The following is a 25770-nucleotide window of genomic DNA, read 5'->3' on the forward strand; positions in this document are numbered from 1 at the left end:
TACCTTCACTCCTGCCACCCTTTCCAAGTCACTGCCCCCACTCCTGGACAATTGTCCAATATATATTTGCTGAATGAACAAACATCAAGAGTGAGAGAGTGGAATTCTGCACTAGTCTCCTCATACGGGTGCTAAGGTCTATAGCCCTCACCACCACCCCCTGCCCCAGGTCTAGCCTAGCAAGATCCTTGACTTCTTTCAGAGCATTATGGAGTCACAGAGCGGAAAACGCAGACTGAATGGCAGAATGGCCATTCAGCAGTGTGATGGACACTGTATTACACGGCTCAGATCTCCCTTCAGGAAAGAAGAGCTTCTTCCCCCAGCTGCTGGAAGTCCTGTAGGAAGAGTGCCCTCGGCGGCGATCCACCCTATAGGAATTGGCTGACTGAAGAGAGCTGCCTCACCCAAGGTCACATATCTTCCTGGGGAATATAAGGGCCCAGCCCCCTTATGGCAACTCAGAATAACCTTGAAGGGCCATCCCAGATTCAGAGTTCCCTAAGTGGCTGGCAGAGGCCTTGCTTATGACTGCACCGCAGAACACCTTTTCCCTCTGCCCAGTCCTGCTTCCCTTCCTGGATGTCATATTCCAGAACACTCCCCAGTAAATGCCCTACCCATTCATCTCCACCTCAGAGTCTGATTTCTAGAGAATCCAACATGTAATACTGGGGAACGGGGTAAAGTTTACCTTGGGGGATGGATTTATTTGAATGCTAGACCAGAAGTCAGTAAATTACAGACTGCAGGCCAAATCTGGCCCACTGCTTGTTAGTGTAAATAAAGTTTTATTGGCAACAGCCACATTTATGTATTTATGCATTGTTGATGGCTGATTTTGCACTACAACAGCAAGTTGTCTCCTGCTGTGCCCTTCTCAGTGACAGCCCCAGACAGAGCAGTTAAGATGGTGGTGACTCAATGGCAGGCCCCATCTCCACTGCCACTATCAAAGGTGGTATCTGAACACTGTTGCTAGTTGAGTAGTTGCTACAGAAACCATATGGCCCGCAAAGCCAAACACATATTTTCAGTCTGGCCCTTCACAAACAAAAGGGAAAAAGAAAAGTTTGCTGATCCCAATTCTAGATCATTGAAGAAAAAAAATCACATTTGTAAAATATCTTCTGGTCCCTCTAGTAAAAAAGTCCTCATGGGATGAGAGTGGGAGTCTTATGCAGGCTTCTCCCCTGCAGGTAGGCTTGGTTTGTGTGTACATGGTTTGTTATCTGCCCTTGAGTGGCATAAGAGAGATAAGCCTCACTCGCTATTAACGTGGCAGACCATACCATCTAAGTGCAAGTAGGCACAGTGCTCATTTGGAGACCTGGCAAGGACTTCTGCCTTCCAGTCATCCACATCTTTATTCACTAGTGATGCTAAACTCCACTGAGGACATCTCAGACCAATGCCACCAAAGCCTGTGCACTGACTGAGGTAGTTGTAACATGGGCCCACCATAGAACGTGAACACAAATAGGCGTGGACAGCGTATTCACTAGTCTCCTCTTCAGTAGCATCTACCATCATCAGAAGATTTTGCTCCCTCTACTTGGATATCTCAGAAATGGTAAAAAGCTTCAGATTTAAGCCACAGATGCACAATAAAATTGGCAGTAAGAAATGTGTCTAAGTCAATAGTGAGTCAGGCATGCACATCCGGTGAGGTGGGAACCATTTGGATCAACACTGTATATTTCACAGACCACCACAAAGAACTGGATTTCAGGCTGAGGAGGATTTCTGAGCCAATACATTTTAACCGCATAAAATGATATGCCTTATTACATTTTTTCATAAATTAACTTGCAGTTCACTCTCCTAATAGTCTACCGGGGTAACTGGCAACCAAATACCAGTATTACTCCAGATGTTCATAAGCAGCCTTCAGATACCACCTTTGGTAGTGGCAGAGGAGGTGGGGCCTGCCGTTGAGTCACCACCATCTTAATTGCCCTGCCTGGGGCTGTCACTGAGAAGGGAACAGCAGGAGACAAGTACACAGCTCTAGCACCAATTGGCCACGTGGACTTGGGCAAATCATTTAATCTTCAAGCCTCATTTGTGTTGTGTGAAAAATAAAGATAATGATACTCTTTACAGATGGTTGAATGATTCAAAATAATGGATGCAGCCCAGGGTCTGGTGCCTAGGACTTCTACAACATATGTTGTGGTTATGAATAAGATGATGATGATGAAGATGATGATAGTGATGATGACAAGAATGGGGATTAAATTTTTTTATGATAGATTCGAAGATTTGCCCAATGCCCACCTACTTGGTGCTATCCGAATGCTTACCAGTAGTAGAGATGTAAAGACAAAATATACAGGGACCGAGGAGATGAGCAAAGAGAGAACCAATTTCTTAACATTCAGCCCGAGATGAGAGCAGGTGCTCACGCGTCTATTGGAATGCTATGTCTCAGTAGACACAGCTATTTGAATTGCATGATGTGTTTGTGTCTCATTTTTCCTCATCTTATCTTTTGGGTGCATATCCTGGAGGCTCATTCATGAATAAAATTTGTAGAACTTTCTGTCCAACGACCTAATGACTAGAACTAAAATTGCTTTGCGTCTGTTTGTAGAATTGCCCAGGCTGTACCCACCAAGCAGCTGAATGTCAGTAAGCCAGCCAACAGAAGATCCTGCTCATGAGGTATTTTGGAATCCTTCAGATACAAAGAATCAGATTCAGTAACTATGAAGTATGAAGACTGCTAATAGCATGTGTAACCACAGGAGGCTGTCAAGAATGTCTCAGATAGGATTCCAGTTTCAGACAGGAAAATATAAACAGTTCCTCTGAGTTTTAATGAGCACTGCTGCAGTCTGAAAGCTCTTGCATTAAGGCTAAAAGGTTTTGTCGAATCTGAAGGTCAGCAAGCTCACCCTCCACACATTGTGCAGGCTGTGCAAGGACAGCCTGTGGTCATTAGAGTCAATGAGCTGTGCTGGTAAATTTCAGGCCAGAATTCTACAGCATGGACAGATGTGCTTTCTTGTCACCTGAGAAGAAATAGAGTCCACTGGAAATTATTTCTGAGTGAGGGAGCACACAGTCAGGGGTGCACGTGTAGGTGAAGGTGTGCATTTGTAGGCATCCGAGGCAAGTGCCCCACAGCACACCCCAGGGCTCTGTGGCTTTGGACTTTGCAACTGAGGGGTCCAGAATCCCACGGAGCCTCTTTTCTTTGCAGAGTCCACCTTGGGCAAATAGAGCTGAAATTTTTTAAGCTTGATGGGACCTCGAAAAACACCCAATCTACCCCCTGCTCTAGTTACCCAGATGAGGAGTTCAGAGAGTATCACTCCTCCACATTCACTGAGCTAGAAATAACAGATCAGCAACTCTACAAAAAGTTCTTCCAAATGTGGTCTATATATACACAATGGACTACTACTAAGCCATTAGGAGGAATGAAATCATGTCTTTTGCAGCAACTTGGTTGAAGCTGGAGGCTATGATTCTAAGTGAAGTAACATAGCAGTGGAAAGCCAAAAACCGTATGTTCTCATAAGTGGGAGCTAAGCTATGAGTACCCAAAGGCATACAGAGTGATATGATGGACTTCAGAGACTCAGAAAGGGGAGCGTGAGAGGTGGGCCTAGGGATAAACACACACACACACACACCACATATACACCACACACACACACCACACACGCATACACACACACCACACAACCACACACCCACACCACACACATGCACACACACACCACACACACACACCACACAACCACACACACACACCACACACACACAACACACACACAACACATACACACACACTAGGTGCAATACACACTACTTGGGTGACGGGTGCCCTAAAATCTCAGAATTCACCACTGTAAAATTCATCCATGTAACCAAGAACCACTTGTACCCCCAAAGCTACTGAAATTGTAAAAAAGGTATTCAAGACTCCCCTGGTGTCTGTGACTATCTCTTTCCTCAAATGGTAGAACGAAGCCTCATGGCTTAAAGCTACTGAAACGCTCCACATGTGAATCTTTGGGACCTGTGCTTTTTCTGGGGGATGTTGGCCTGTAGGATGCAGAATAAATTTATACTATTTGACTAAGATAATCCCTTAGAGGAGCAGTCATTTCACAAAATCACAATCAAAAATCTTCTCTGCACCACCAAAGCCAAAAAGTAAGTTGGGGGAAGTGTCCACACTCTTGCTGCCCTCCTCTGAGATGAGTGTATGAGTGTTTGAGATCTGGCTCTCATTATTAATGAAGAGCCTTTGGTGAAAAGTACTATAAATCCAAATTATTATTTCACACCATGACACGTGGTTTAAAAATGAGGATGTGCTTTAACTGGGGTAACATACAATAATGCAGTGGTGTATTTCTGGAATCATCATCAATAAGGAAGAAGAAGTGCTTAGCTTGAGCAATCTCTTTAACCGCTAAAGTGGGATTTATCTTTGGAACACACTGATAGCTGCTTATGTTGTCCTTCTTGTAATAAGTCTGTAAGACATGCATTTCAATGGTTTAATCAATCTGAAAGCCATGCCAAAATTGCCTTAAAAATCTCTGAGCATTCAACATTTCAATATATATACACTTGTTAAAATTAATTACATCATTTAACATTTCCATACACATTATAACTTTAAATGTTTTACAGTCATTTTTATTAATAAAGCTTTAATGAATAAAGGTTGTACCGTAAAATTATGATGCACATCCTGCATTTTCAATTGTATACTAATATCTTTAAATACTTTTTTCCAAATAGAAAGTCAGTAATTCATAAACCGGAGCCTCTTGCAGAAAGCAAAGTTGAAAATCAGAAGTTTACACAGAGAAAGAAAGAAATCTGGCCTCTTTCTTCCAAAAAATGCCTGCTTTCCTCTTTTGATTTCCCAAGAAAGGTGCAGAGTCCTCAGGGCAGCCCATCTTGGGAATTCTTCCCGGCCCTGGAAATGGCAGAAACAGCAACAAATCCTGGCCAAGATGCCCCAGAAGACAAAACCAGGGGGATAGAAAATTGCTGCTGCTGCTGCTACTACTATTTGGCACAGAGAGTCCCTGACGTGCCTAATTTAGAAAATGTCCTATAATTATTATACATGCACACACGCACATGTTCACATACACACATTCACACATACACGCTCCATTATGAAGCTTTGCAGTCTAGCTTTTATATCGATGAGGCTAACTTGAAAAGTAGAAAGTACAGAAATCTGGACACTTCCAAACACGCAGATGTTTGGCGAGAGAGATGAAACATCTGGGGGCGAATGGCATTTCATTCTTCTCACCCTCTTTTGGAACGCAATTTGGGCATGTTGTAAATCAACTTCCTTTGGAGGCCCTCATTTCCTTCTCATTACATATGGTCTGGAACTATTGGGAACAAGAATTTGACAGAAGGCCTCTTACAATCTACAAAAGTCTCAACTAAAAAAATCTATCCAATCAGACATCGATGCCTAGCTATCAGTTGTCAACTATGAGCAGAGCAGATCACTGCAAGTCTACTGAGAAATGCCTCTTAGAATAAGTTTTGTATAAGAAATTCACTCAACAGCCACCTTGCTAGGACATTTACTCAGGTCACCCTCCTGCAGATGGACGCACCACTCACCTGCCCTGTAACTCCAGCCAGGAATGTGAATGGACAGTTGGTTGGCATGACCGCTGGCATGACAATGAGTTGTATGGTCCTTTTCCCCTTTTCTTACAGTGACTTGGTTAGCTCCCACATTTGCCAATTCTGTGTTTTCCAATGGAAAAGAACCACTCCAAGGACAAGCGCCGGTCCCCAAATGCACCCGCCCCAACGATGGGGTTTCCTTCAAGTGACTTTCTTGTAAACCTGGGTTCCAGCGCTGGCCTACGAGGTCCTGGTCTCCCTCCACGAGCTCCTGCTTCAGGGCTTCGCTTATTGGCTCTCTGTTCACTAGGCCATCTACTCCATCTGCTGTTAATCTGTGGGAACTACAATTGAGATTGAGCGACAGGACGGATCTGTGCATTTTGGGGCTGGCAATTTGAGGTGGCTCAATGGGGACGGAGAGAGACTTGTCTACGTAATAGATTGAATTTGGACACTGCTGAGACACCCTGAGGTGGACACAGGAACTGAACACCAGCGGGCTCTTTCCTGACAGTGGGGTGTCTGGAGAAAAACTGGTCTCTTTGTCATCTGCATGGGTGACCCAGTACTTGCGTCTCTCACACAACCCAGTGTGGGCCTCGGGAACCTTCAGCCGCACCACGGAGCTGTTTCTGGAGAACTCTGTGCAGGCAAAAGATCTCTGATGCCGACCTGGATGGGCGCCATTGGCCAGAGCCGGGGGCGCCTGGAACAGTGTGTCCTCAGCCCTGCACTTGGGGCACAGAGAGTCCCCAGCAGTCCCCCACGCCAGGGCGCGGGCTGGGGGGCCCACGCGTCTGGCCGTGATGGTGATGGATGCAAACCCTCTGCGGGGGCCCCCACAGGGTCTCTCCTCTTTGGGCGGCAGCTCTGCCTCAGGTCCTCGCTCATCTGACGGTGCTGGGATTCCTAATCTGCCCGGAAGTAACGCAAATGCTCTGTGAATGTTGACTCCGCTGCGGTTAGCCAGAGATTGCTTGGCGTGATGTGCACGAGACTGAGCAATCGCACACGGTAGGGGCAAGGAGGCCCTGTCTTCTCTTGACTTATTCTCATCAATCATCTGGGAGATGACTATGGATGAAATCATTTTTGTGTTTTGTGATGCCAGGGTCTCCTGCAAATAGAAAAAGATCCCGATTATTCAAGCAGTCTATTGAAATATAGACAGTAAACTCTCTTTCAAGGGCCACCAGGATGCCGGAGCACTGGGTTCATAACACTCAGATGTCTTGTCCAAGGCTTTTTACTGCACACCTGATGCTCAGAGATGGCAGGAAGGGCAGGAAAACTAGATGTTTATGACAAGTTACACGTTCTGGAAACATTGGCCTGAGTCATGAATTGGTTTTCTCTGCTGGGCATCTATTCTTAATTTATCTAATGATGTGTCAACGGGGATCATCTAATTCAATAACCACCTCCGCCAAGCCCAGGAACCCCTGAATACAGGCTCATATCCTCAATGGAGAGGAAAGACAGAATTCTGGAGGTGGCTGGAACTTGGGGCCACAGGTTTATGTGGGAGATTAGTCAGTAGTCCTGAAAGGAAACAGCAACGGTGGTTACCAGGAGCCCCCTCCCTACCTTGGTCCTTTGGAGTCCTCCACATTTGCCGGTTTAGACTCTAATTCAGTTGCTCCCTGCTGCTTGGCATCATGGAAGTCAAGGTCCAGAGAGCAAAACAATAGAAATCAAATGCCCAGCTGGGCGTGGTGGCTCACACTTGTAATCCCAGCACTTTGGGAGGCTGAGGTGGGCGGATCACCTGAGGTCGTGAGTTTGAGACCAGCCTGACCAACATGGAGAAACCCCGTCTCTACTAAAAATACAGAATTAGCCAGGCGTGGTGGCACATGCCTGTAATCCCAGCTACTCGGGAGGCTGAGGCAGGAGAATCGCTTGAACTGAGGAGGCGAAAGTTGTGGTAAGCCAAGATTGTGCCATTGCACTCCAGCCTAGGCACCAAGTGTGAAACTTCGTCTCTCTCACACACACAAACATTAAACAAACAAACAAAAAAAATCAAATGCCCACGTTTGCCCAGACCAACACTACGGCAATCAGATGATTTCACTTATCAGAATTGGGGGACAGGAGACACTGGACCAAGGCACACGTAGCTTTGCTGCATTTCAATGATCGGTTGTATGAGTTTTTGTCCAGTATTTTTAAATGACCAAGGTGTTTCATTTTTCCTAATCAGCAGATTGTTTGTCCTAACGGTAAATTGCTCATGTGTCCAAAAGAGTATGCTATGATTTTTAACAAAGCATCTAACCAGGTCTATACTCATTTGTTTCTATTATGGTTATGTATGAAGCACTACAAAATACAACATGGAAGATGGACTACACCCCAGCACTTAGTGAAGGCTAACAGGGTCCTGGCCCCCATTTAGACGTTCATTATGGTACATGCTTACAATGAATCCTTGCATAGAGCTGCACAGGATCTGGAATAATATATGTAACTGCTAAGCTCCCACTGCTTGCAGAGAATCTTTGCTTTGGGGGCCTGAGGGCATAACTGGATGCCCAACAATTGCCACAGCAGCTCCCAAATCCCAACATGCAGAGAATGGCCTGGGATGTTACAACTGCAAGTTCCCCAGACCCCAGAGATTGATTCTGTAGATTGTGGGTGGCACCCAGGCATCTGCATTTCAACTGCATTTCAAGTGATTCTGATGTAGGTGATCTGGGTCACACACTTTGAGAAACACAGACAAGTCGTGAGGCTGCTGGTCTTCTCAAGACAACACATTTTGGAGACGAAGGGCCTGTGTGTGTTGGAAGCAGGGTATTTGCTCATTCCAAGATGTGACAGCAAGCACAGTAGCATTTTTATTTTCTTCAGGGCAGGACTAATATTTACTGACTCAAATAATTGCACGTTCCCCACTAGCTGGACATTTGGCATGGCAAGTCCACATGGCTGCAGGAGGGCCAGTGTGTGTGTGTGTGTGTGTGCGCGTGTGTGATCTTAGCCACCTGAGGGGCTTTGTGTCCTCAGAGTCAGGCATGGGAAGATGGTTGGCTTGTTTTGCATGACAATCTCCATCACATTATATGTGGGTTTTTTAAAAAAAGGATACATGGGGCTGGGTGCGGTGGCTCACGCCTGTAATCCCAGCACTTTGGGAGGCCAAGGCGGGTGGATCATGAGGTCAGGAGATTAAGACAATCCTGGCTAACACGGTGAAACTCTGTCTCTACTAAAAATACAAAAAATTAGCTGGGCGTGGTGGCAGGCGCCTGTAGTCCCAGCTACTCGGGAGGCTGAGGCAGGAGAATGGCGTGAACCCAAGAGGCGGAACTTGCAGTGAGCCAAGATTGCGCCACTGCACTCCAGCCTGGGTGACAGAGCGAGACTCCATCTCAAAAAAAAAAAAAAAAAAAAAAATACATGGGGAATTGTACATTCAAATACCCAGAGATGAGTGAAAAAGAAGAAATAGACAGGAGAGTCATTTTAAAATTTACTTCATTTAAAACTAAATCAAAATATCCATGGCTACTTTTTTCCAAAAAAAAAAAAAAAAAGGTCAATGCAGTAGCACTGAGTCATGAAAGGGGACTTTCAGCCCTCTCTTTTAGCCCAGCAGCTACCTCACACTTCCCAATCATATGATGCATTGCTTCCTTGAGGCTAACGCTGCTGGAAGTCCTGCCAGGTGGGGCTTCCTCTCCAGCAGTTGTCAGTCCAGGGTTCATCAGTCACCTGGGAACTCATCCAAACTCTAATGCCCAGGCCTCATTCGTGAATAATTACATTAGAATTCCTGGGCAGGGAGGCCCAGGCATCAGTGTTCTTAGAGCTTCCAGTGAGATTCCAGCCTGTAGCCCCAACATTTCTGTGGCACCCTGAATCCCTTCCCATTGTAGCACTTTTTATGGATGTAGTTTACACATAAGAAAAACTGAAATGCACCTGCTGCCTATTTCACTTGGTACACATTCCCTCCCATTTTAGTTAAATTTAGTTCTGATCATAATTGTTCTTGTGTACCTCACGAGGAGTGCAATCATACCCAGTAGGAACTCCTTTGACACTGCTCTTTGAAGAAAAAAAAAAAAAGACCCACTTTGGAAACTGCAGTATAGGTCTTATTTTATAGGGCAATGTTTCCCAAAGTTTGCACCAGGGACTGCCTGCATAGAAACCACCTAGAGTGAATGAGTGAGAGAGAGAGAGAGAGAGAGAGTGTGTGTGTGTGTGTGTGTGTGTGTGTGTGTGTTGGTGGGGAGGACATGTTAAAAACGCAGATTTCTAGACCTCTCCTTCCTTGGGCCTAGGTTGCTCAGGATCTATGGGGATAAAGCCTAGAATTTGTATCTTTCACCAGCTCCCAGGTGATTCTTCTGCATGGATATGGTGGGAAAGATGCCGGCCTAGGACTCAGGCCACCTGGGGTCTAGCGTGGGCTGGGACTCCCATACTGGCTACAGGACCTTGGACAGGGCCTTTGGCTGCCACAGCTGCTAAGCAAGGAGAAAACAGGGGTGGTTCTCGGGCGGGGGCCTCCAGGCTTCCTCGTACTGTGGTCTCCAGTATCAAGAGAGTACCTACTCTTCAGGCTCAGGACACCATGACACCCATCAGCTTGGCGTCAACGAGGGGTGTGTTGCTGGGAATGAGTGAATGTCATCTCACCCTGGAACAACAGGGATGGGAAATACCTGACTCTGACTACACGTCTGGACTGAGCCCTGAAGCCACAGCCAGAGCCCAGGGCCGTGCATGCTGAGGGATGCCCCCAGGCTGTGCTGAGGGGCTGCAGGCCTGTACATCCCTCCAGAAGGACCTAAAGGCCCAGAGGACAGGATAAGGAATTAGCCACCATTTCATTAAGTGGGGCCTGGCAAATGTGACCGTGAGTTTTGACTCTATCAGATGTGAACGGATGAGGGAAGAGCAATCATGAATGGCATGAACTTCAACTTATTTCTGAAGCCCTGGAATCACTCAGGATGTCAAGGTGACACTGCTCCTGAGGCACAGATACTGACGAATGCCCAGTTCCAAAGAAAAATAGATTTGCCCTCTCAAAATACCAATGTGTGATGTAATTCTCCAGTACTCTTCCCATGACCCAGCAGAAACGAGTGGATATCTGACATAATCCAACCTACAAAGCAGTAAGGGGTGTTCACATCAAAGTGATACCATATTTCAGTGGAATTTACAATGGAATGCATTTGAGTTTACCTGAATGACATAAATAGAAATGACTCATTGTATATCCAATACATTGATATTTTGCTCATAGAAATGTAGAAGTCATGTAATTTTTAAGGTGCAATTCTATTATTCATACATACAGTCACGGTCAAACTCTTTAACTGTGCATTCCACATATTTATTTGGGCACCTACTATGAGCCAAGTGCTGCATTTTCCCAGTGTATTGTCTCAGCTTTGACAAAAAGTCCCCAAACAACAAACTCGGAGATATTGAAAAGGAAACACTGGTGGACTCTTTGCTCTTTAAAACACAGGACACTCTTGTATGGGAAGTTCTGTGTATTAAACCTTAGTGTCTCAGTGAGACCCATTAAATGATTGAAGATAAAGTCCAACCTCTTAAAAATCTATATGAGTTTGCCAGGGCTACCATAGCACCAAAGTACTACACACTGTGTGACTTAAACAACTGAACTAATTTTCTCAGTTCTAGGAGGTGGAAATCTGAGATTAAGATGTCACAGGGCTGGTTTCTTCTGAGGCCACTCCTTGGCTTGTAGACGGCCATCTTCTTCCTGCATCTTTACATGGTCCTCCCTCTGTCCTCTGCTCCATGTCTGGGTCCTAATCTTTTCTTCTTATAAAGACACCAGATTGGATTAGGACCCACCCTAATGACCTCACTTAACCTTAATCACTTCTTTAAAGACCCTACCTCCCAATGCAGTCACGTTCTGAGAAAGCAGAGGATAGGACTTCAACATATAAATTTAGTGGGGGTTGGGGGGATGCAATTCAGCCCCTAACACATCACTTTGTGTTGCATCCCTCTTCTGGGTCTCAGAAACCAAGAAGGGGATGAGATGGGGGGTTATTCAATGTTCCTAAGTCAGCCGACTACTTTTAAAACTGGGAAAATTTTCTCTAGAAAGTAATTACATCTTTTACACCAAATATCTTCTCAAATTAAGCTGTTTCAGGGTGACATTCCATCCTCCTTTCTACTGGGTTAACGAAACATGTCTTTACAAAGAGATTTCTTTCATCTAAAATAAAATTAACTGACATCAGATTTGATTTAAAAGGAGGATGAAAATCATCTCATATTTATGGTAGAACGTTCGCATTGGAGAGAGGTCAGATGAGTGGCTGGGTTTTGTGTCTTGCTTTGGTGAACCATCCATTTCCTGACCAGCACCACATAACACATTTTTTTACATTTTCTTTCTCATAGATGCTGCTTTAAGATATTGATTTCTCTTAAATGTTTCAAAGATGATTTTGTAGTGCTGGTAACTGCTTTCATAGTTTTATGCTTTTATTGACTGTTTTTAACTTTATATTTATGCCTTGAGGTATTTCTAAGAAGGGCATAATTTCATAAATTGAAGCCAGAAAGAGTCAAGTAGCAGATGATCAGAGGAATCGGCTCCTAAGCCACTGGAGAGGCGATGCCTCCATTCCTGTAGCAATTTATTTCTCCAAAGAATAAGGCTCTCCTCCCATCTCTACCTTGAAACCTGAATTTTTCCCCATTGCTGCTCTGCAGCCTACACGCTGTACTTGCCCAGCGATTCTTTGGCTGCAGCTTCCCACAGAAGACTCCCCATTGCTGCTCTGCAGCCTACACGCTGTACTTGCCCAACGATTCTTTGGCTGCAGCTTCCCACAGAAGACTCTGCAGTCCTCTCCGCGTTTGCTGCAAACCTGCCTTCCTCCATTGAGTTGATCTGGAGCCATGGTCACTAGATAATCTGTCAGCCTAGGGGCATTTCATCTCGAATGGAAGCGCATTTTCCAGTGTATGAACTTGCTCTGGTATGTAGCAACAAGGGAAGACAGTTTAAAGACAAATGGAAAAATCTGAGCTTTTCTCACTCTCCATCATGAAACTTTTGCCTTTCCGTGCAGTTACTGAAAACAACTCACTGCAGTGTGATATAGAGCAGTGAGAAGCCAGAAAGAATCTATTTTTCCCCCAATTTTTAACTTGTGGTAAGATATACATAACATTTACTCTCTTAGCCATTTTTAAGTGTACAACTTAGTGGTATTAAGTGCATTCATAATGTTGTACCACCATCACCACTATCCATTTCAAGAGCTCTTCTTGTCCTGTAAAACTGAAACTCTATACCCAGTAAATACTAACTTCACAGTCCCTTTTCCCCATTCTCTGACAACCACCAAGAATCGCTGTTTTTTTTTTAAAGGTGGAGTGGGTAAGTAAATTATGACTGCACAACTGCATCTTATATTCTGCAGAAATTAAAAATACAAATTACAAATAATTTAAATGACATGAGGAATTGCTTATGAGGGGTATTATAAGAGAATAATACAAGAGAGCTACAAAAGTTAATATGCATCACAGTCTTATGTTAAAATGCTGGGGAAAATAGAGGAAAATGTACAGATATTTTCTGATTTATATGTTTCTGTATTTTCCTGTTTCTGCATGGGGTTGCTATTACTTTTATTAAGAGGAAAATTTAAAACATTTCTTAAAGAAGAGAACTCCGTTCTGTATTTACTCCTTTTAAATAATCATTTGGCAGAAAAGGTGACTTCCCATCATTGCTACAGCTTGAATGCATTTTGGAAGGAAAAGTGATCAATCTCGTATGGGCCCTGGAGAAGAGGCGGAGACTTACGGCAGCCACAGTCACAGGGCAGCAGGGCAGTCCCTGGAGTGTTTCATCATCTTATGGCAGCCTTCTAGCGCACACCCAGGGACAAGCTCTAAACCTTCCAAGTTAGGAGGGAAATTCGAGTCACCTACTGACCAAATTGGATGATCCAGATGATTCCAGAGCAGGTGGTCAGAAGGTATAATTTCCAGAGTTATTGAACTCAGTCACAGATAATGACCAAGCATGAGAGTGAAAGGGGAGAGAGAGAGAGAAAGAGAGACAGAAGTGTGTGTGTGTGTGTGTGTGTGTATGTGTGTGTGTGTCTGTGTGTATGTGTGTCTGTGTGTGTGTCTGTGTGTGTGTGTGTCTGTGTGTGTGTGTCTGTGTGTCTGTGTGTGTGTGTGTGTTACAGGGATCCAGCCACATAGCCACAAACATCGACATCAACATTAGTGACTAAACTCTAATTAATTTTTGAGATCAATAGGAAAATGCTGAAATTTGCCAGCTCAATGTGAAAAACAGGTGACAAATATCCTCAGTTGATATCTTTCTTTAAAAAGTGTAGCAGTGGAGCTCAGCAGAATCGCCCCCATGCCCTTCCCTGACTCAATCTCTCTCCTCCTAACTGGCATCTCCACCCAAGGACAGCTCTCAGTGATCCACTGCTCTTTGCATTCATTTTCCTCCCCAAACCTAGGGCTCTGACTCCTGCTCCGAGGGAACAAATTAATTATAGCCATGCATCTTTACATCTTGAGACAGTGAGCTTGGTGCTTTCACATAGAAAGGAATTTAAATATTGATGAGTAAATCTCAGGACCCCAAATAACTTCCTTTCTCCATCTTGTGGGATTTCAGGCCCGGAGTCTCTGAAGGAAATGTTGAGCTTTATTAAATACGGAGCTAAATCAAAGTAACACCTAACACAAGCGTTTTGGGTAAAAAAAATATTTTAACAGGTATCTTTGCTTTAATCTGTAATGAGAGATTGATTCTTATAATTCCACTCTCTCTTAGAACTACAAAATTTGGCGGCAGAATCTCCATCTGTGACAGATAGCAGATGCCTTGTAAACTGTAACATCTTGGACAGTTTTTTAAGGTGAGAAAGTCCATACTGTAAATCTGGTTAACTCAAAAGGGATTTCCACCATGACAGTCCTTTAGAGCAAGCTAAGTACAAAAGCTCCAGAGCCAGGCAGGTTATACGAGCTGTGAGATTTGGGGCAAGTCACCTACTGAAGCTGTAGTTTTCTCATTTTTAGGTATTAATATAAGAGCAGTACCTGTCTTGCGGGGCTATGGGAAGGATTAACTGCATCAGTCGATTAGTCAGAGCCTGGTGTATGATACATTGACGATATTAACCACTGTGCACCAAGCTCTTTTGTTCCCTACGATCTGAAATATTTCATTTTATAAATATGACCTCTAATTTTCCTCCCTATTCAGACCACTGACACTTTTTGCAGTTCTAACAACCTATACCAGCTTGTTAGATTTCAGAGTACCTCTTTCGCATCTTCAAAATGCTGTATGGCATAATTCTCCCTCTCTTTCTATGTCTCTCTCTAGCTGATAAATTTTAGTTTAAAATTGGGAGCAATTGCCATATTCTAAGATGCTGCAAGCTTACAAATTGTTGCTGAAGATGATAAAAGAATAATTAAATCTATAGCACGGTTAGATTGTTTGCTACATTAATTCAATTTTGACTAAATAAAATAAAATGCAATCACATCACAAGTAGGTCAGTGATTATATTTTATAGATGGGTGCATTTTGCTGACTATTCTAGAAGTTAGAAATGTATGTTACCTTGGTGAAGTCAGATTTCGCCTCTGTAACATCAGACTGGAGATTTTTAAGGGCAATTTGATCTCTTCTACTGTGGTAGTTGTCCCGTAATCCTAGGCAAAAGAAGATAATATTGCTACTTTTTAGTATATAAAAGGATAAAATGGAATATATAACTCTACTGTAAAATTTAATGTCACCTACTCACATATTCTATCAGCCAACAGTAAATCCAGGATAGTCTAACCATGACAAAACCTTGTATATTTCTCTTATTTCATCCCCTCCATTTAACCTCTCTGGGTTCCTTATTAGTTTATCCAGCTGCAAGATTTCTTCTTCCATATGATCGTTTGTGTCCCTTAGACTCAGTCACAATTGCATAATTTTAGCCCTATCATATTCACCAATGTCCCAAGTTTATACTCAGCAGAAGAGAGACTCACATCTATAGATGTCCCAACATCACTAGAGCTAAGAATGGGTGAAATACAATACTGATCTTCATTCAGCCTCTTAATGCAACCATCATTGGAGGGGTCATGGATGACTCAGAAACTGATATGAACACTGTTTTAGACCCTCTGAGGATAATTTAGTGATCATATAATGACACACTCTATGTAAAATCCCCCACATGTGCCTCTCTGTGAGTATCTGCCACAAAGATAGCTAAGAATATTGTCAGATCCAACTGGACGGAGCAGTAGACCAAGAACTGGAGAACCGGGATTCTAGTGCTGGATGCCCCAAACACTGGCTTAATAACAGTGGATATATCTATGGATCTATTCTGCCTGAATTCCTCATCCACCACACCTGCCCTGAGTACCTCACGGAGCCCTGGGCAGAAGCTTTCTCTTAGCTGCAAGCCAGCAGTACTGCAAAGCCTACCCAGGGCTTACACAGCCTTACGCCACAGACCCTCAGCAGCCACAGCACCGCCCTGCGCCCCCCTCTCCACCCCCCCATCTCTAAAAGTGACCTTTGTCAGGTCGCTAATGTAGAAACGTGAACCAAACACAGGGAAATGGTATGAGCGTGGAAGTAGGAAGCAAGTCCAGGAAGAGGCCCATTTTCTGCAGCCCAGGGTAACCACTCTGCCTCTGCAATGGAAATACTCTAGGGAAGGAGATTTTTCAAGGGGCTGTAATAAATGGCTCCCCAACTGCTAGTGCAGGTGATGAGAAAGAAGAGATTTATGAAAGCAGCTCCCTAGAGTCCTGCCTTTATCAACCCATCAAAAAGGTTCATGCACAATTTAGATACACAGTCACGCTCTGCATGACAACCTTTCGGTCAATGAAGGACTGCATATATGACAGTGGTCCAATAAGATTATAATGGAGCTGAAAAATTCTTATCACCTACTGACGCTGTAGCCATCAGAACATTGTAGTATAATTGTTTGTTTAAATAAAATTAGTGTAGCCTAAGTGTGCAGTGCTCATAGTCTACAGTAGCAGACAATACTGTCCTAGGCCTCCCCATTCACTCACCACTCACTCACTCATCCAGATCAACTTCCAGTCCGGCAAGCTCCATTCACGGGAATTGTCCTATACAGGTAGGTCATTTTCTATCTTTTAGCCTGTATTTTTACTGTATCCTGTTTATGTTCAGATATGTTTAGATATACAAATACTTACCATTGTGTTACAATTGCCTACAGTATTCAGCACAGTCACACACTATACACGTTTCTAGCCCAGGAACAATATGCCATACCATACCACCTAGGTGCATAGGAGGCTATACCATCTAGGTTTGTACATTCTACAAGGTTCACACACCAACAAAATCCTCCAACCACATTTCTCAGAACATATCCCCATCCTGAAGCACTGCTTGACTGTAACTGAAAGCATTTTATGAGGAAAATAATGTGCTCTAATATTTTCAAGTTTGGAAGATTGGCAAAAGGGTCAGGACATGGCTCGAGGGAATTTCAAGGGCCACCATTGACCTGTCCAGAGCCTGGCTATGTCTCATCTTGTCCTCGGGTGACAGTGAGCGCCATCAGCTCTAATTCAGATGTGGGGCCCTGCCTCCGTCTATGACTGCTATTGAGTGACAGAGACAGTTATCCAAGATGATGTGCACAGATTACTTTTCGTGAAGCACAAATATAAGAGCTGAAAGGTCTTTTGGATTCCTGCGCAGAGATGATGCATCATGATGAACTGACAATAAAGCTGATGAAGACAGAAATCACCTGCTCTGGTCATGTGGCATCGCATGTGGTTAAGAACTTTGGAGTCAACACAGGCTGAGGCTAGACAGGTCTAGGCCTGCATCCTGCTTGGCCCCAGGCCGACCTACAGTGGATGGGCTGTGTACCCTTTCTGAGTTTCTTCTTTTATAAAATGCATGCAATAACACCTCCTGCAAAAATGCTGCTTTGCCATCCGAGCACTGAGGATATCGTATGGAAAGCATTCGGGCAGGGTGGGGTGTGGAGTTAATGTTTGATAAATGACACCAGTTATGATTGGCAATGAGCAGGATCAAGGCAGCCCTCCCCAAGACCCAGCTGGTTGCTATCACTGTGGCATCAGTGGTCAGGAAGCCACTGGAAGCACACCACAGAGTCCCAGCACCTGAATCCCAGATCTTGTTACTCGTGTGGCTTTGAGCAAGTTACTTAGCATCCTTTGGTTCCTCACCATGAGATGAAGACAATGAGGTTATCCACTTCAGAGGGTTACTGAAAGAAATTAAATGACATAACCAGCCCTTAGTGCAATGCTCAGAACATAACAACATACAGTAAACACTAGCTTTGGGGAGATGCCTTGTCTCCAGCAGGGAGGCGGAGGGACTGCCATGATCAGATACACAAAGGCTGAGCATGAGCTGCCTGTGGCTGCTGTGACAAACGACCACAAATTCAGGGCTTACACAACACAAATGTGGTATGCTCCAGTTCTAGAGTTCAGAAGTCCAACCTGGCCTCACTCGGCTAAAATCAAGGTGGTGGCAGGGCTGGGTTCCTTTCTGAAAGCGCTAGGGAAGAATTCTCTTCCTTGCCTTTTTCAGCTTGTAAAGGCTACCGGCATTCCTCGGCTCACAGCCCTGCATCACTCAAACTTCTGCTTCCAATATCACATCTCCTTATCTGACTCTGACCCTTCTTCCTCCCTCTCGTAAGGACCCTTGGATTAGATTGGGCCCACCTGGAAAATGCAGGCTACACTCCCCATCTCAAGGTTATTAACTATATCTCATTTGCCAAGTCCCTTTGGCCAAGGCAACATATTCATAAGTTCCAGGGATGAAGACGTGAACATCTTTGGGGGTGGAGGGGACATTATTCTGCCCACCACAGACTAGCTGGGGAGATGGAGGTAGATGTGTTGGATGTAATGTAGGGCCTTTAAAATAATGAATATAAAGTCTACATAGCAACATGAGAAAGTGCTGACAATGCTATGTTTATCAAAAGAAAGAAAAAGCCTATGAACCACATGACTGCAACACTTAAAAAGTGTGTGTAGGAATCTAAAAAAATAGTAAAGTTGTAACTGCATCAAGAAATTGCCCTGGCTAAAGAAACGGGCAGAGGATGTGCAGGCCCTGAACACAGCAGCATACACACTAAATAGGGCTTTGTCTCTAACTTAACTTCACTGATTCCCATGCCCCTATCTGTGAAATTAGAATATGCAATCAAGACTGTCTGAGTCCTGCCCTTTGCTGGGGAACTGCCCCATACCCCAGCTGTTGGGAGAGTGACTGACAATGGCTCATAGCTTCACTCTGAGAATGACCCTCCACGTTGAAGCATGGCCCAGGATGACTCTTAGGAATACAAAGGTTGGGGCCAGGGGCAGTGGCTCACACCTGTAATTCCAGCACTTTGGGAGGCCAAGGCAGGTGGATCATGAGGTCAAGAGATCAAGACCATCCTGGTCAACATGGTGAAACCCCGTCTCTACTAAAAATACAAAAATTAGCTAGGCGTGATGGTGCGCATCTGTATTCCCAGCTACTCAGGAGGCTGAGACAGGAGAATCGCTTGAACCCAGGAGGTAGAGGTTATAGTGAGCTGAGATCACACCATCGCATTCCAGCCTGGCAACACAGTGAGACTCCATCTCAAAAAAAAAAAAAAAAAGGAATACAAAGGTCAGGACAACTCTGCCTTTTATGCTCCAGAGCAAAAACCAAAATGCCTGACTTCATCTGAGATGACATCCTTGCTTGGCTCTTTCCCCTTCCTTATCAGGTTTCCCTCACTCTTGTATGTTTTTTTTTCCTGAAGAGCAGCCCAGCCCCACTGCCCTCAATCCCTGCCTCAGGCTCTGCCTCTTGGAAACCTGACCCGAGACAGGGTCCTACCCCGCATTGCTGTTCAACAGCAAGGGCTCCCAAAATGTGGCCCCCAGACCAGCAGCATCCACACGATGGGGGCACTTGTTGGAAATTCACATTCTTGTGTCTCATCTACTGACCTGCAGACCTAGCAAATGAGGAGTTTTGAGGAGGCTCAGCCCCGTGCTTTAGCAAGCATTCCAGGACATTTGGCACAGCTCAAGTCCAGCAGTGCTTGTTGATCTAAGACAGCTTAAGACATCTTTTACAGATGGTGAGTCTGAAGCCCCAGAAGAGAATCATAATGCTTTGATTCAAAAACCACTCCACGACTTATAGAAAAACCACACCTAGTCTGTGGGCATGGGAATCTCAATGAAGCTTTTCACCAATGGTTTCAATTCAAATAAAACCGTCATAGAAAAAAAAAAAATCATGAGAGCCAGCATGCTTTTATTTTGAAAGTAATTAAAAACCAGCTCAATTAACCACCCAAAGTTATTGCTGGTTCATGACTCACTTGTGTTTGCTGCCCAGCACGCCTGCCCTCTGTGCCCAGGGAGTGTGTGTGCTCACTAGTAGGTGCTAAGAGCTCTTCTCTCCTAAGATGACTGGAAGGATTGCACCCGCTGCTGTCTCCATCAGCCTGAACCACACATCCAAAACCATTCCCCACTTTCAGCCCCTTCCCAGAGACTGCAACCACCATGACTGAACACACCACATGGCCCTGAGTCAAGTACTTCCAGAATCCCGGTTTTCTGCCTGGAGGGCAGTGTGTGTTTCAGCAACGGAATCCAACTGAGCAGGAATTTAGGCAGTGCTCAGGGTGTGTGGGGCCCTGAGCTGAGAGATAAAGGTGGGAGAGATGCTTTCTTTTTCCAGCAACTCTAAGAGAAAGTCACGGCTTTGCTATCCCTGGCCTTGATAAGCCACGGACAGAGCCCTTCCAGCAGAGGGAACCAGGAAAAGTTGGTGGGAGGGAGGAGACACTTGACATGGCCTTGTCAGCTGGGGTTGGGTTTAGACAAAGGTGAACGGAGTGGAGAGGGATGGTGGCATAGCCCAAGCCACAGTCAAAGGGACAGGCAGAAATGGCTTAAGATAAAGTATGAAAGCAGAAAAATCCAGCCTATTTGGAGAATAGCAAGTAGAATATTGGGTGAAGCATAGAATATGGTTAAAAATTATGTCCAATTCCAATCTGTTGCCCAATACCGCTTGGCTTATCTCTACAAAAGTAGCAGACAAGCACCATCACGTATTGCCTCATGAATCGATCCACCCAAGAAATGTGCAAATGGCAAATGCCCAGAGGCCTTCAGTCTGTTTAATAATTACACTTACTCTCCTACCTACATCATTAGTGTCAGAGGCAGGGAAGGGGCACTCAAATTCTTACTTCTTGGATTTTTAAATGCCTTCTCTTATTTGTAGTCTTATGGAAGTCAAGGTTTATTCTGAATTTTCACCATCCTTTTAAAAATACTCTTTGTTAATATTTTAAAACAGATGTTTCTCAGAGAGAATCACTTTTCAGCTTTAAATTCAGCTAATCATCTTGGTGTGATTTGGCGCTATTGACTGCACAGTTTCTCTGGGAAGTCTTCCTGTCTTCAACTTCTGGTCTCCTGTCTTTTTCCTCTTGGCTAGTGTGTCTTATTTTCTTTTGGGGGTTTCCCCCTTGACATTTCTCTGTCCTGCCTTTGTGCCCTCTTCCCAAACCTGAGGGACCAATCCAGCCAAGGAGAGGCCAGATCCCCTCCGTGAGCACCGCCTCAGAGGCCAGCTGCCTCCAAGTTGCCTCAAACAGCTTTTGCAAAAGGAAACCAAGCCCCCTCATGGTTCTCTGTCCTTTCTTCCTCCTGTGTCATCGCCTTGGCCAGTGGTTGAGCAAAAACCAAACGCCTGACTTCATCTGGGGCAACATCCTCCCCAACCTCCTGTTGCCCTCATCGGAAACAGAGGCGCCCACTCCGCACCCTCCCCCTCCCCTCCAACATCCAGCTGAAAGCCAAGGCTGGTTTGCTCCTGAGACAAAGGCTCTGCTCCATTGCGTCAGTTCACCTCCCTGCCCTGCTGGTGTCAGCAAGGTCACAATCAAGCTGGTGACCCCACCAGCCTCATCTCCCAGCCGGTCCTGCCAAACCTTCTTGACATTGCCAGTTTGTGACCGTGAAGGCCACATGGTCCTCCAAAACTCAAATGCAAGGGATTCGTTTCTCCCCAAGAAAAGGTGCAAAATTGAAGCACACATGTAGGGGGACCCTGGGAGTTCAAGGAGCCCAGGTTAGAAATCCTTAAACCCAGCCTGCTTCCCACAGGGGCTGGCTTGATGACCATGAGTGCTGCCTTCACCTTTTCCCCACTGAGCTAACTCCTAACTCCCCACCCGTGACACGGCTCAAGATCGCTTCTCTTAGAAGGACGTCCCGATCTGCTGCTACCCCACATGGCCCCCAAGCTAGATTGGTGCCTGCGTTCGTTCCCAGCGCTGCTGTGAAAAGTGACTACAAAGGGAGCAGCTGGATACAACAGGGATTTACTCCTTCCCAGTTCTGGAGGCCAGAAATCCAGGTGTCAGGACCGTGCTCCCTCTGAAGGCCCTAGGGGAGGACTCTTCCTTGCCCTTCTCAGTGTCCCGTGGTGTCTGGCATCCTCTGTGTCCCTCGGCTTGGGACAGCCCCTCTCTAATCTCTGCCTCCACCTGCACATGGCCATCTTCCCTGAATGTGCCTCCGAAACTCTCTCCTTTATAAAGACACCAGTCATTGGACGTAAGCCCCACCCTACTCCAGTGTGACCTCATCTTAACTCCATGACATCTGCAAAGGTCCTTATCCAAATGGCCCTTATCCCAATAAGGTCACATTCACAGGGATCAGGGGTTAGGCCTGGAACGTATCTTTTTCAGAACACTATTCAGCCAGCCCACACCAGCACCCCCAACAGGCGCTACCGTGCATCCTTTTCATGCTGTTGTGTAATGATCTGTTCCTGAGTGTCTCCCCAAGTTGGCCCAGGTCTTTAGAGATACCTGGTTCATCTCCTTTCCCCTGGGGCCTCACACAGTACTGGGCCCAGAAGATACTCAGTGTGGACAGAATGAACAGATTACTTTATATTTTAATAAGGGTTATATCTGTGGAAAAAAATTAGAACATACCTTCTCCAGACAGTTTGAGCATATTCTACTGAGGTTTCAAAGCCATTTTACTCAGTTTCAAAGGTCTTTTAACGACAAGGATGTATTTGGCTAAATGAAAGAAAAAAATGTCCGGAGTTTACCTCTGTAACTAGGCTCAGAATGAGTCAGGCTTCCACCTTCCAGCCTCGGCCAAAGAACCTCAAAGCTCTATGTGTAATGAAGTCACCGGAATGTTTACAGGGCAACCAGGGGAGGTGGCATACAAGCCCACCTTGTGACATTTCTTGTTAGCAGCAATCGTCTCTTTGATGTTTACATTTGAGTCTTCTTTGATGAGTAAAACAAGTTTGCATGAGAGTTATTTAAAAGTTTTCTTAGTATTAAAATACATCCAGATAACGTCACACTGGTGATTAATCTACTTGTTACCAATTTTTTTACAAATGGTTTATGTAGAAAATTGAGCAATATAACAGTTTACCATGCAAGCTCTTATAAGACTGATTGGTTTTCAATTTAGTGAAATATCTTTGACACTAAATTATAATGAGCATTGTTTTATAATTTATACCCAACCAAATTTGAGGTAGCTTATAGTTAATAATGCAGTTTAAATACAGTAAAACTGACTTTTAAAAAAAGCACATAATGAGCTGGAGAAGTCATTGACTCAAACCCAAAAGCCTGGGCTAAAGATGGCACCGGCAGCCTGGCGTGGTGGCTCATGCCTGTAATCCCAGCACTTTGGGAGGCCAAGGTGGGTGGATCCGCTAAGGTCAGAAGTTCGAGACCAGCCTGACCAACATGGAGAAACCCCATCTCTACTAAAAGTACAAAATTAGCCAGGCATGATGGCGCACGCCTGTAATCCCAGCTACTTGGGAGGCTGAGACAGGACAATCGCTTGAACCTGGGAGGCAGAGGTTGCGGTGAGCCAAGATAGCACCATTGTACTCCAGCCTGGGCAACAAGAGTGAAACTCCATTTCAAAAACAAACAAACAAACAAAAAAAGAGATGGCACTGGTACAGATGAATCACAACTACAGGGTGAGTTCCCCACTGCTGAAGCAAAAGGGGAAATGTGAGAAACTGCATAACTTATTGCCTTTCCAATGAAATACACAATTTTATAAGGAGAGCCATTTTATCTCCTGGGATAAAGCCTCAGTCATTACATAAATGCACAGTGGCTTTGTAAGCAGTTTCACAAACACAAGACAAATGTAAATTTTACTGGATAATCTCAAGCCCCTTGCATCTGCTCAGTGTCTCCGTCATGTCATAATGGCTAAAACGCATTGCACGTTTATCGTGAGCCACACACCTGCTAAACGCTGGACAGGTGTTATCTCCTTTAATGGAAGAAATGACCTTGTGGAGAGGGCACTATGACGACTCATTTTACAGATGAGGAAGTTGAGCTCCATTTAAGTCTCTTACCAGGTGTCACCCCTCCAGTAAGACTAAAGCTGCGAGTTTGCAATATGAATAATCACTGTACATGATTAGGAGAAGGTAAAAGTAGAACAGCTTGAGTTTTGACGCCTGGTCCAGGTTGACGCTTGGTGCCACCACATTTTAATGCTGTCTAGCCTTGGATGAGCCACGTAACCTCCTGGCCTCTGTTTGTTCCTCTGTAAGAGAGAGGCTGGCATAGGCTTTGTTGGGCTGGGAATTATTAAATGAGGCAAATAAAGGTTTTCATGGGCTCAGCACAGTGCTGTCATGGAACGCTCCCTCAAAAAACAGTGTGTTATTAGATACAGTTTTACACATAGTTTCCATCTGTCTCAGAAAATTATGGTTTATAATAAAGACATTTTAAAAGCCTATTCTACTGAATTTTGTGGTCACTTGGGCTCTAGCTGAATCTGAGACCCCTGGAGTGTGAAGCACAGTCTTCTGGCCCTTGGCAGCCAGGGTGGGTTGTTCCAGCTTTGCTTTCCCTGTGGCTGGAGTGTGGGTCTCTCCTGGTGACAGAGCAGGGGCACCAGACTCAAGGATGATGACAACAGCCAAATACAATAATGCACGTGAAAGCACCCCGCTCATGGGTACCACACTGATGTGATCATGCCACTATCTCAGTGCAGCAAACATTTATGGAGAAGATAGCACGTTTGAGGGCCTGAGTTGGGTGCTGAGACAGCAAAGATGCAGAGAACACAAGGAATCCCTGTCTTGGAAGAACTCACAGTCTAATGAGGAGATGACACATATAAAGAGATATTTTTCCATGCATTGTGGATCTGACCATTTTCTTTTCTCTCATGAGTTGTCTCATTTTTTGAAACCTGTGATAAAATACACATAAAATGTACCATGTTCATCATTTCTAAGTGTGCAGCGGTATTAAATACTTTCCTAACATGCAAGCATTACCATCATCCATCTCTAGAACTCTATAACCTGCAAAACGGAAACTCTCTCCCCATTAAACACTAACTCCCCCTTCCCACCTTCCCCCAGCCCCTAACAACCACCATTCTACTGTCAGTTCCTACAAATTTGCCTACTCTAGGAACCTCATACAAATGGAATCATACAGTATTTGGCTTTGTGTGGCTTATTTCACTTAGCATGTCTTCAGGGTTCATCCGTGTTGTAGCATGTGTCAGAATTTCCTTCCTTTTTAAGGATAAATGATATCCTATTGAATGTATATACTACAATATCCATATCCATACATCCATCAGTGGACACTAGTCACTGCTTAGCTATTACAAATAATGCTGCAATGAACATGGTTGTACAAACATGTATCCAAGTCTCTGATTTCAATTCCTTCTTAAGAATTGTCTTTTGCCTTTCATTCTATGGTTCTTGATCTTATTACATAATATTTTCTTAGCACAAACTAGTTCTTGTTTTGAGAGGTGGGTGGGGGTGGCAAGGAGATAGATCTCTGGATAGATAATTTTGGTAGTAATCTTAAAACCATCTTTAAAAACACTCCTTCCTCCCTTCATGACCACATGTGCAGAGGGAGGAGGGTATAAGAATGAGGGCCTTGTTTTCAGACCTTGATGGACATAAGCAGTTAGACACAGGTA

At 44.6% G+C, this 25770-nt stretch overlaps 1 protein-coding gene across 9 annotated transcripts in view; it reads right to left on the reverse strand.

Moving 5' to 3' along the window:
- The window catches only part of C10H10orf90 (chromosome 10 C10orf90 homolog), a 260276-nt gene that overhangs the window by 87689 nt on the left and 146817 nt on the right, over window positions 1-25770 (reverse strand). For 4 of the 9 annotated variants that reach the window (XM_054659989.2, XM_009459494.5, XM_009459493.5 and 1 more), the window contains exons 3-4: window positions 15275-15366; window positions 5623-6751 (exon numbers count right to left, since the gene is read on the reverse strand). In XM_054659989.2, the coding sequence (XP_054515964.1) occupies window positions 5623-6751; window positions 15275-15366 (1221 nt within the window). Of the gene's footprint in view, window positions 1-4506; window positions 4949-5622; window positions 6752-15274; window positions 15367-17919; window positions 17961-22733; window positions 22943-25770 lie in introns of those variants that run through there. The other 5 variants (XM_016919619.4, XM_063782258.1, XM_063782259.1 and 2 more) reach the window with 5 other exon arrangements.

This window comes from Pan troglodytes, chromosome 8 (genome assembly GCF_028858775.2).
Source record: "Pan troglodytes isolate AG18354 chromosome 8, NHGRI_mPanTro3-v2.0_pri, whole genome shotgun sequence".
Classification (NCBI taxonomy): Eukaryota; Metazoa; Chordata; class Mammalia; order Primates; family Hominidae; genus Pan; species Pan troglodytes.